General features: G+C 36.8%; 1 protein-coding gene across 13 annotated transcripts in view; it reads right to left on the bottom strand.

The window, feature by feature from the left end:
• The window catches only part of CASK (calcium/calmodulin dependent serine protein kinase), a 222822-nt gene that overhangs the window by 10311 nt on the left and 199786 nt on the right, over positions 1 to 12725 (bottom strand). For 9 of the 13 annotated variants that reach the window (XM_066979981.1, XM_066979997.1, XM_066980003.1 and 6 more), the window contains 5 exons: positions 12479 to 12675; positions 11119 to 11234; positions 6261 to 6341; positions 6092 to 6172; positions 2621 to 2823 (listed from right to left, as the gene is read on the bottom strand). In XM_066979981.1, coding sequence (XP_066836082.1) covers positions 2621 to 2823; positions 6092 to 6172; positions 6261 to 6341; positions 11119 to 11234; positions 12479 to 12675 — 678 coding nt within the window. The remainder of the gene's footprint in view (positions 1 to 2620; positions 2824 to 6091; positions 6173 to 6260; positions 6342 to 11118; positions 11235 to 12478; positions 12676 to 12725) is intronic. The other 4 variants (XM_066979985.1, XM_066979998.1, XM_066980011.1 and 1 more) reach the window with 1 other exon arrangement.

Raw genomic sequence — 12725 nt, 5'->3', positions numbered from 1 at the left:
AACAAATGAAAATGTGAGGAAAGATGTTTTAAAAAAGCAGCAATAATAGTGAGTATAGCATTACTGCTGTAAATGCAGCACTGTGCCCCTGAACTGAACCTACGCAAAAGATGAGTGTTCTTATTAAAATCTGGACTTAATCATTATCTACTGTGTGACACACACAGCTGCCGTAAGTGAAGTTTTGCTTCAGATCCAAGCTATCAACTGAAGTGTAGGATAGTAAATATACATTCCTCAGCTCAACTCAAATATGTTGACAAGAAAGTAAGGCTACTAAGGGTCAGTTTTTTTTTCTTGAAAACAATCCATCCCTTTTTGCAACCTAAATAGGTTTTCATCTCTGCTCCTTGAAACCCATCTGTATATATATATAATACACGTCAAGCTCTTCTAAACACGAGAGAAACCCCATATTGTCAAACTCAAGGAGACTCACATAAGTAGGAGTACCAAGTGAAAACAGGCAAGTGGTGTAAGATAACTAATATCCATATGGACTAATGTCCATAGACAGGCCTAAAAGAGCTGAGATAGATGCATGAGGAAGCTGGTTAAGAAAGAGGCTGGCTAAATACATGCTGGAGGAAGTGAAGGAAAGGCAGCTGTTACCAAATGTAAATATACTCTAATCAATAATAAAACGGCTTCTGAGAATTGTAATGCTTCTGACCAAACCAAGTTGAAGAGGTTTCTCAAGAGAGCTTACTTTTAATAGCTGCTTCATTTGAACTGGCTATAAATGCTGCTTTCCTCAAAAACAGTTAAATGTGGGATTTTATTTTTTAGAACAGTACTATACCAGCATACTGTGTGAACTGAACTGTGCTAAATAATTTAGTCAGGTATCTTATTTCTATTATGAAGTTTTTAAAAAAAAATGAATTTTTTGAATCAAAGAAGAACGTGGCGTTCAAATCTAAATACTTAACACTGATCACAATTTAATTTCTTCCTCCCATTCCTTCAACCTGCTAGAGTAATATAAACATCAAACCTGTCCATACTCATGTAGTTCTACTTAACAAAATATATAAACACGTTCCTATGAACTGAAAGTCATGATTACATAGATGTTTCAAGGGAAATGTACCAGAATTTTCCACTGAAGATTTTATATAATGAATGAACAAACTATTCTTGTTTCTTGACAGCCTGATTTTCTATCCTGCCCTCTTCTGCAAAGTATAATACCGTAACACCAATAAGAGTTCATAAAGTAATGACACTGATCTGGTCATTGTGTAAACAGGAACGGTACCAGTAACTCATCACAAATGTTTCTGACATGGCTTGACAGTGGTATTGGAACCGAGTTAGTTAGGATCAAGACTACTCTCCAAAACAGCATCAGAGAGAAATTTTAGAACATATTGAAACATATTGATTGTCATTTATTGTTTTGTTTTTTTGACTGTATTGATTGTTTGCAGATGACACCAAGCTGAGTGGTGCAGTTGATACACCAGAAGGAAGGGATGCCACCCAAAGGGACCTGGACAAGTTTGAGAAGTGGACCCACATGAACCGAATGAGGGTCAACAAGTCCAAGTGCAAGGTGCTGCACCTGGGCCAGGGCGATCCCGGACATGAGTACATACTGGGAGAATTCACTGTGAGCAGCCCTGCAGAGAAGGACTTTGGGGTTCTGGTGAATGAAAAGCTTGACATGAGCCATCAATGTGCACTTGCAGCCCAGAAGGCCAACTGCATCCTGGGCTGCACCAACAGAGGGGTGGCCCTCAGGTCAAGGGAGATGATTGTCCCCTTCTGCTCTGCCCTTTTGAGGCTCCACCTGGAGTGCTGCATCCAGGTCTGGGGCCCCCAGCACCAGAAGGATGTGGGACTGTTAGAGTGGGACCAGAGGAGGGCCACAAAGATGATCAGTGGGCTGGAGCACCTCTCCTGTGAAGAAAGGCTGAGAGAGCTGAGAATGTTCAACCTAAAGAAGAGAAGGCTTCGGGGAGACCTTATTGCAACTTTTCAGTACTTAAAGGGGGATTATAAAAAGATGGAGAACAACTTTTTGCTCAATCAGATAATGACAGGACAAGGGGAATGATTTTAAACTACAAGAGGGGAGATTTAGATTAGAGGTTAGGAGGAAATTTTTCACTGTGAGGGTGGTGAGGCACTGGAACAGGTTGCCCAGAGAGGCTGTGGATGCCCCATCCCTGGAAGTATTCAAGGCCAGGTTGGATGAGGCCCTGGGCAACCTAGTGGGTGGCATCCCTTTCCATGGCAGGGGGTTGGAACAAGATGATCTTTAAGGTCCTTTCCAACCTGAGCCATCCTATGATTCCCTAGTATGGTAATGACAATCAATTGTTTTGATACATTTCACTGGACATGAGCTAAAATATTACAAATTTACACAGTAAACAGATTTTCATGCTATAGTGGTTGCATACCACTATGAACAAACTATGAATTCGATTCTGCAGTATGTTCTTCTAACCAAATTATTAGCAGAAATCTACTTCATAGATTGATACTTTGATGTTCCAGGGACTTTTGTCTGCACATATTACTGTATGCACTGCTTTACAATATTGATAAAAGTATCTATCAATAAGGTTGAAAGATTTGTGATGAGTCCCATTTTCATATAATAAGTTACCTGAGGTTCTACATCAAGTATTGCAATTAGTCCCTGCTCATGGATCTTTCGTATTGTTTCCAGTTTTGTCCCATACATTGCATCCTCATGGCTGCCATATTCCAAATATTCATTGTTTGATATATCCTGCATCATTTGGTCATGCGATACAAAGTAGTAATTTTTTCCATTTTCTTCATCTTTCTTTGGAGGTCGGGTTGTGTCTGAAAATAAAAAATATTTTTAATGCAAAAGGAATACTAGGCTTACATAGAACATTTTCGTTGTGATTTAACAGATTATCATTTGGTGATTAAGCATTGATAAACCACATAGAACAATGAAGTGTGAGCTGGGGGGAGGCAGAATGATATTGAGGGACATGTTGGGAAAAGCAGGAGATTAAAGGATGTAGAAAAGACAAAAAACAAAAAGTCAGAGGAAGAACACAAGGGCACAATTAACCTTTATTTGGTCAAGACTATAAGACTACATCAGCTGCTTTTAAGAGCAAACAAACTTCCCTTCTACAATTTGTTCTTCACCTTTGCCTGACAGGCAAAACTGATCTCACAGTTCTTATAGTTCCTAAACCATTCAGTTAAAATCCCCTAGGCACCACGGACACGTTTCATACCAGGGGCCAATACTGGGCCCAGTCCTGTTAAGATCATCTTTAATGATCTGGATGATGGGGCAGCATGCATCCTCGGCAAGTTTGCAGATGACACAAAACTGGGAGGAGTGGCTGATAGGCCAGAGGGTTGTGTTGCCATCCAGAGGGACCTCAACAGGCTGGAGAAAGCTGAACATGAGCCAGCAATGTATCCTTGCTGCAGAAAAGGCTAACAGTATCCTGGGCTGCAATAGGCCAAGTATTGCTAGTAGGGGCATAAAGTGATCCTTCCCCTCTAACTAAGTGCTGGCGAGGCCAAACCTGGAGCAGTGGGTCCGACTCTGGGCTCCCCAGAACGAGACAGACATGACCATACTGGAGAGAGTCCAGTGAAGGGGCACTAAGTAACTGAATCATCTCGTCTATAAGGGAAGGCTTAGAGACCTGGGATTGTTCAGCCTGGAGAAGACAAGGCTTGGGGGTTCTCATCAATGAACACAAATATCTAAGGGGAAGGTGTGAAGACAGAGCCAGCCTCTATTCAGTGGTGCACAGTGACAGGACAAGAGGCAATGGGCATAAACTGGAACACAAGAAGGCTCTGTCTGAACATCACGAAGCACTTCTTTACTGTGTGGGTGACAGGGTAGTAGCAGAGGTTGCTTAAAGTGGTTGTGGAGTCTCTCTCCTTGGAGATCCTTCAAAAGCCATCTGGACATGGTCTTGGGCATCAAGCAGTGTCCCTGCTTGATCAGGGGGTTGGAGCAGGTGAGCTCCAGATGTAGGGACCTCAAACATTCTGTGATTCTGTAGGCCATCTGCTCCTCTTTTCCCCACAGGCACACTTAGAGCCACTTGCCTCTCCTAATATTCTCTGACAAACTGATTTCCTTTCATATTTTTCCACTGTCACATTTATGCTGGTGACACCGCAGTTGAAACACCACATCTCTTCACAATCTAATCTCATATGACCCAACAGCCTTATCATAATTTCAGCCAAGGTGTTCAAAAATTGAACTCCTGTTCCATTATTAAATGTCTATTACTATTTTATGGATTAGATAGCAATGTTAGTGTAATTGAAGATAAAATTTCTATAGAAACATTAGTATTATAGATCACAGTTATTTTAAGGAATTCAAGAACAACGGATTATAGAAAATCTATAATATCACTATAATACTCAATGCTGTCATAGGTCTACTGGAATTAGAGTACTCTCCTAAATTTCCCCCCAAATACTCTTCTTTTGTAAAAACATTTCTGTATTTTTTTTCACTTATGTGGTTTTCTTCTTCTGAATGTGAATATGTAAGTCTTAAAAGTAGGTGAGAGCCTGACTGCTTGTGGTCAAGAGACAAAAGCTACAAATGTATTGCTTCTGCAAACCTATGTGGTAAGAGACCTGGCCTACTAATCTATTTAATTAACTACCACTGTGTGTGACATAACCTTTTGACCTTTAAGATCAAGTTTTCAGTAGCTAGATCATAAAGCATGACACAAAACTCTACACCCAACTTGAAGCCTGTCTTAGAAGCTACCTACTCTCACCATGATTTTTTGAAAGAATAGAGAAAATGAAGTAAAAATTCATCTCTGAGAGTTTGAGAGAATAATTTCAATTATCTAGAGTCAGCTGAAATATAGGTCAGGTTTCCCTAATACTTAAAGTGTGTGGTACATTTCACATGATTTATTTCAGATACCTAAAATGAGGGATTAACTTAGGTCCCTAAACACCAGAATAAAATATTATATTAAATGTCCTAAATCTGCCTTAAATTAGATACATCTATATAGTCTGATCAGATATGACACAGGAGTTAACAGAGACCACTGTTCCTCTGGAGTAGGGCTGCAGGTTAAATGATGTAAAACACATCTCTAAACATAATACTGATGCTTAAACACCTAAAATGCATCCTGATTCCTGGTTTAGCCTTTTCAGTTTTCTTATATAATCAGGGATGCAAGTCACATGCTTCCACAGAGCAGAAACCTAATGCAGACAATCTAAGGTATGGTCCTCATGGTATAGGTGAGAAAAGAACTAGTTCAGCTTCTGCCTCGCCAGGGCAATACACTTATTACTTTAGTTCTTTGTAATGGAGAATACATCTGGGTTCTTATACTTCCTACGGTTTCTGAAGTCAGCCTGAAACAGACTGGACAGATTTAGCTGATGGGTGGTCTTGTTTCAGAATGCCTATGCTTGAGGAAAAAAGGTGCATCTCCAACAAATCATGCAGTAGGATACGCAGTTCCTGCCATGGTACTGGTGGAGATTGTTGTGAAGGGAAAACGTCCCTATTCTCTTGGTAACAACCCATTTTGTGAGCTGTTAAGTTAATTACATTTTATTTTTCTTATTGTCATCTCTGGGAACTTCGGAATTATTTTAATATAATACCAGTCCTCAAGGCTACACCGTGAAAAGTAATTAAAGACAGCTAGATAAGGTAGACACTAAAAGTTTCCTCTAAATCTAGTTTATTTTTCTTCTCATGGGAATTATACAGTTTTTAATCTCATGGCTATTTCAGCCTTAAATAAGCTGTTAATGTAAAATTAGAACAGAAAAATGTAAAATGTTTGTTTTCCTTCTAAGTTAGCAACTGTTTGGGGTAGAGAAAAGTAGACTTAATAAGTGTTATGAATACTAAGAAACATTCAGTGTAGAAGTGGTATTACTTACTACCCCTCTCTCTGAAAAAACAAAACAAGAAACATATCCAATCTTATCACAGTTCATCCATCTTTAACAGAAGATTAATCTCAGTAGAAATGAACATACGTACGATGTACTGCAATGGGTACATGACAAGGACGCTACATACAATTTTTGCACTACATTGAACATTGCTACTTACGAGGAATGGGGTAAGCAAATCTGTCCGGGTGTTTTGTGATGAGTGTGTTTTTTATGTGTCGTCTTCCAACACCATGTGCACCTAATACACAACACAAAAATTAATTATACATTTTCTACCATAACGGGTTCAAAACTATGCTGTTATATTCAGAATAATTCAAAATTACCTAGTAAGACTAGTGTTTTCCTTTTGAATGCTGGCAGTTTTACTACTTCTTCATATGTGACGAGATCTAATTGATCAAACACTAAAACAGAAAAGAGACCCCCAGAGGGATAAGAAAAAAAGGCATATTAAGGGTGATAACTAATTGTGCTACAAATGATCATTTTAGCAAGTGTTAGATTTACAATACAAAGTAATGTGTTATGGAAAATAAAACCATTTCATTATGCAATTTTAAGAAAAGTGTTCATTAAAAAAACTGTTAAAAAGCAATAACACAGCTACTGAAATGCTCAGCAAAATTTGCATGTCCTTTCATGCAGTATTCAGCAGACCACAAAAATCAGCTAAAATGGCATGCCATTCATGTTTGCATTCCTAAGAAATAGCAATACTAAAGAAAAATCTGTAGACAGTGACCAACATGAATACAATATGAGAACATCTATTTACACTAAAGATAGGGATACTTTCATAATCATGTTTAACAAGAACTTTGAGAAATGCATAGAAAATACGGTTAATTCTTTGTGGTATTTCTTCTTCAAAACAGCAACCACATTAATTGTAATTAGAGTTCTCTTTAAACAGACGTGCTAGTTAAACTGACATGCTTTTAAAACTTGTGACAGAATGAAAAATCTTAACAAAAAGTGATGGCATTACATAAAAGAACCTCCACCATATTTAGGGAAAAATTGTAAAAGTATTATTTCAGAAAAAAATTCAACTGCAGTGAATGAATTTCATCTGCCTATCAATCTATTGTCAATTGCCAAGGTTTGTAATGATCGACAAGTCAAGTTTTGTTCATTAAAAACAGCTTCTTACTCTGCCCAATAACACAACATTTGTGCCTATTTTTGAAGAATTCTAATGAATAAACCGGGAGGCAGCTAACTGTATTTATAAAGATTACAGCAACGAGCAACTGTGAACATAATAACTAGCAAGAGTCTTCAGTTCATTTGTGCGTGCTGTGAAAATAGGGAGGAGAGACTGCATCTGAACTATGACATCTGTGAGTGTTTCCAAGTCCTAAGGTGGTGTATTCACCTGAACAATATCCTGTCCGTCTTTTAAGGAAGAATCTAGATATATGGAATATCTCTTCCCTCCCTGCCCCAAACCCCTTAGATAAGAAGGCAAGGGCAGGGGCTTTAGTTCGCTTACTCCAGAAGTTGCCAACCACCAAGAGCAGGTGGCATTCAGACTCTGGGGCCTACCAGAAAGCACACGTTCTTTGTACTAAAGTCCCAGTCAAAGCAGCAAAGGGTTTACTTAACATATTTCTTGTTATAGGGCAGATTTTAAAATTCAATGACAGTGTTTTTACCCCATAGAAAAAGTACAACTAATTTAATTTGGTCAAAGTACAAATTAGTCAACTGACCTACTCAACTTTTTAAGGCCTATGAAAAGATTTGGATTTGAAAACTTCCTAAGTCCATTTGAAGCATTTTGAATTTTATCATGAAGAAAAATCTCTTTCAACCTTTCCCCAAATATTACAGGGTAATACAAGCAAGAAGTTAGTAATATTTTTATTCTTTTCCACAATCCTACAAATACGGAATTCTTCATTTTTACAACTTTGCATAATTTAAATTAACTAATATTTCATTTCATTGCAGCAATATCTAAAGATCTACAACATGTTAAACAGTTTTACCATTCTAACCATTGTAGTATTACCATTCTAAAGATGTACTGGGAAAAATATTTTTCCCCACTAAAAATAAGAATAAAAAAAAAATCAATCTTTTATTTTCTTCTTGAACAAAACCACATTATGTTAGATACAAACAATGGGAGCAAACAACAGAAATGATACAGATTAATGCCTTCATCAAAATTAGTAGCATGGAGAAGATATGTCTCAGTCTACATGGAATTACCTAATGATTGTAGGGTTTTCAAACACAAAAGAAAAATGATTATTTTTAAAATACACACAAGATATGAGGAATACAGGACACATTTAAAGACTGAACTTTTAATGCTTCTGTGTTACTAGCTAATAAAGAAAAGGAGTTCTTGAAAGGAAACAGTAAGAAGCAAATAAAGAGGCATTGTCACTTGACAGGTTACTTACATGCACAGAGGCCATTGGGAGTAAGACAGCATGAAAAATGTACAGGGGTCATTGAGATATGGCTTGTAATATATTAGTAAAATAAAAAGTATATGCACAAAATAAACTTTACCATGCAATAGTCTAAACACAAGGCAAATAAATCACATTAAGAAATGATAAACATAGTTTATAAAAGCTTGGCAATTTTCTACATTATGCATAATATGAAGCACAGTTCTAGTGTTCTGAAGAGTGTTCTCTTATGGAGTCTTGCATCAACATTTCAGTAAAATAAATTAAAAAAAAAAAGTTATCACTGCGGCATATCTCTAGAGCATTTATACACGTCAGTGAACCTAATACTCAAAAAAACATTTTTTTTTCCTGTGGGCTTTGGTTCCAAATAGACTTTACTATGATAAGATGTATGACTGTGAAGATGTCTCTCGAAGGACAAAATATTCTAATATCAAGTATGGAGAAAAGAAAAATGTGATGGCCAATTTTTCTTGTAAAGGAGAATATCTTTGCTTTTATTTATAAAAAGTAACTGAAATATTCTCCTTTTGACTTCATAAACTATGTCTGATTGGCAGAATAATCAAATTTCTAGTTCCAGTAATATCCCAACATACCACAACAAAATCTTAGCTCTTCAGTTATTAGCTAGACCCACGCACTGGTCTTAGCTGACTATGAATTGTTTTAGTAGCTCATTTCCCGGCACCCCTGTTCAGTCTGTTCCCTGAGACAGAAGTAACAGAAAAGTCCAAACAGATTGCATAGTGCTAAATGATTTAACTTTATACTAAGCTATACGAGAAATAAATTCTACTTTCTTCTACAAGCCAGATTATGACATCTGGATTAGACTTCTCAGTTCCAAATTCATTATACTTATTCTGGATAGAACAGGAGATGTTTTTAATTCTGAGACAGACACACCGGAAACCTGCAAAAAGCAGTGTTGTAATATTTCTGATTAACAATACCATTCGTTATACAGTATTTTAGAGAATGTAAATTCAGTACTATCTTAGTTAAACTTAACAAATACATAATAGCATCATAGCATTTCAGTGAACCTCTTAATATCCTACATTTTTCATCATTCCCTGGAATATTACTGGCATCACCTTTATTACCTGAAGGACACCATGATCAATACACGTTTCTGAGAGAAATACTGATTCCGGTTTGTGCTTTTGTTAAATTTTTGACTACTTAGGGGGAAGGGGAAGTGTCAGATTATATTTTGAAAATAATAATTTTATATGTTAATAATTCTTATTTTTGGTAAACCTTGTGCTTTGATGATAAGTGTCTAAAAGTATTGGCAGTGGCAAGCACTAAGGGGGTCAAATCGTGCAACCAAGTGCTGTCAACCTTCTCCAAAATGTGCCCCCTAAATCAAGACGGGGAAGTTTAGGTTACCTTTCTTTGACAGGGATTTAATTGATACTAGGTATTCAGGAGCAAAACTAGCTCATTGTATTGTCTGCTCCTTCTTTGACCATCCTCTTTCCTTTGCTTATTCCTCTGTATCGTGCCATACTTAGTCACACGGATGTTATTAGCTATGTAGCTGCACTGTGAACTGTACTAAGAAATCTAACTGTCCTAAAGAAAAAAAGTGGCTTTTGTTGGGTTGTTCTTCAGTTAGTCCCGTTGACAGCACAGCCATGCGAAGTTATACTGGCGCAACTGAAGGGAGTAGCATGCTGTGAAAATGTATGCTGGGCGCAATTAGTAATACTTTAAAGCTGATATTCTCAAAGAGTTCAGGTGGCAAAATCTTAGTTTATTCTCAACAGTTTTTGTTAAGGTCATAATTAGTAAAACGTGGTTTAGTGTTACTGCAGTGAAGTGGAAGCATTAGAACAACCAGAATGGCAAACCAGCAAAAGAAAGGAAACAAGTTAAAGCTTTCAGTCCCTACTTGAGTCATAATTAAATATTTAGAGACAATACAATACAGGTTTCAGACTAACAAGTAACTTTGTATTTAACTGTGAACATCTTAAATGTGGCTGTGAGTTAAGGAGTATAAATGATAATTACTGTTCTTTGACTTTCCTAGACTTTATTTTCAAATGGCCTTTAAGTTGATGTAGGTTGTGTAGTACTGATGTATTATGAGCTCTGATACTGCATAAAGATTGTACACATAAAGAGAAATGTAAAATACAGACTTGTATTATTTTCAAAACAAATCAAATTTTCAGCAGGCTAGACAGAAATCCGAATCTCAGGATTCAGGCAGAAATCACTGCAAAGAGAAAAACTTCCACAGTTTGTTCAATTTGGTAGCTGTAAAATAGGAGGCTGACTACACAGTGGTTCCTATTATGATTGCAGCTGTAAAGCTTCAATAAAAATGCACCTTCATCATGTTTTTACATATATAATCTATAACCGTAAACACACGCTAACAAGAATGCTACTGAAAGTCTTCTGTATTGGACAGTACAGTACCAGATTGTAAAATTGATATCCTGTTGGTTTCTAGTGCTTCTTTAAATATAACATCCAAGACAATGTAAGTCCATACTAGGATATATTATGATACATTTATTTTGTTGCAGCTTGCCTCTAACTGATTCAGCTATACGTTTAAACAGCAAAGAACAAGCAGAGTGTTGTTGGCATAATTAAAACTTTATTTGTATTTTTGTAAGTGACTGTTTAGGTTAAAATAACAGTGCCAGCTAAACAATTAATGGCGAGGTTTAGATTGTAAAGATTTTAACCTCTTAAAGATACTTGCATTTTTTTTTCATACCTGCATTGTGCTTTGCCAAATATTTGTCTTTGTACTGCTTTTTTTTCTTTCCAAACCAAGTACAGCTGGCCTGTTGCTCCTGTTTGGTCTTCTCCATGGCAATACAAGCAACTCGCCTGGCATACGCAGTAGAAAGAAAAATTGTTGTAATAACTGTATTTTTAAAAAGCCATGCATGATGAATTAGAAAAATAAGATTGTTTAATAGCACAAGAGTACAGTAACATTTTTCCAAACTTTTATTTTTAATGACTTAAACACACTTATATACTAATACATTTTGATACATAGAATGTTCTTACTGGTAGATCATTAGAGATCACAGATCAAGGGAGCATGGGAGGAAAGGTAGCTACTGAAATGGTTGAAGACCACTGCAGCAGACTAGACTGGAAGAGCAAAGTCTAGAAAGGCCACTATGGTCTAAAGTTCAGGGCAAATCTTCTTGTGTTGTGGAAATGTCCTAAGGATGACCTTTAGGATGAAATATTGCATGTGTTCCTATTCTAGTGTACACTAGTATATCAGGGCTTGCAAGGGAGCTCTCGAGATTTGGTGAAATGGCTGCCTGCCTCTGTTTCTCTTTTAGCAAAATCTCCCTTAGCCAGTACAGGTGGTACAGGTGCTGTTAAACCCCTTTACAGCACTCTAATTCTTTATATAGAACACCTGTGAAATATTTTGGGCTGGATTATCCACACTAATAAACTTGGCTGTTAACACTCATGCTCCAGGACCTGCTTGCCAGAGTTTGTACTGATATATTTAAAACGTTTACTAAACAGGTTCTGCAGGAAGTTGTTTAAAGGCTCTGCATTGCTTTTGTGGAACTGGGTGCCATTGCTGCTTGTTTAATCTGTTCAGGATTCTCTGCACTGATTTCTTTCTGCTGTTTGGCTTTCACATGAAAAAGGAAAAGGGAAGAAAACCCCCAAATTCCCACAATGATGCTTGACTGCTAGCTACAACCTTATTCCTGCAGAACTTGCATGTCAACAGTACCAATGACAACAGTGTTTAGAGCCTAAAAGAGAAATAGATTTGACCACCTTATATAAACAATTTGTATGTAAACTCCAGTCCTGTTTTTCTAAAATATATCAGAAAGCACAAGTTTTAAAGTTACTAAAAGTTATTAAACCATGTACTTATTTTTCTAATATAACACATATGATATTTCAACCAACTCTTAAGCATATATGAGAAAAAACTCAACGCCACAGAAACTGAGGCAATATACTTTTTTTTTTTTCAAAAGAAGGAAAGATTACACAAAAATTAGCTATACAACAATGACAAGCATGAAAGACAAAAATGCAAGCAAAGCTAAATTCATTTTTATGGAAAACTTAAGTCATACCATTCTTGAAGTTCAGGAGAAGGAATAAGACCTGCAGTACCATTTTTGGAGTTCTCCAGTTTACCCTGCCACCAGTTGTGATCATCTTTGCTAATGATTTGGATAATATCACCAACTCGGAATCTGATGCCAGCTTCTTTGCAAGGAATGAGGTCATCCTTTGCTGGATCATATTCAAATTGTGCTCTGACATATATCTATAAAGAAGAGTTTATAAAAGACACTGCCATATTATTACTGGTACAGT

Source organism: Anser cygnoides, chromosome 1, assembly GCF_040182565.1.
Source record: "Anser cygnoides isolate HZ-2024a breed goose chromosome 1, Taihu_goose_T2T_genome, whole genome shotgun sequence".
NCBI lineage: Eukaryota > Metazoa > Chordata > Aves > Anseriformes > Anatidae > Anser > Anser cygnoides.
Note: the sequence above shows the minus strand (reverse complement) of the source record. Positions and strands in the feature narration are given on the sequence as shown.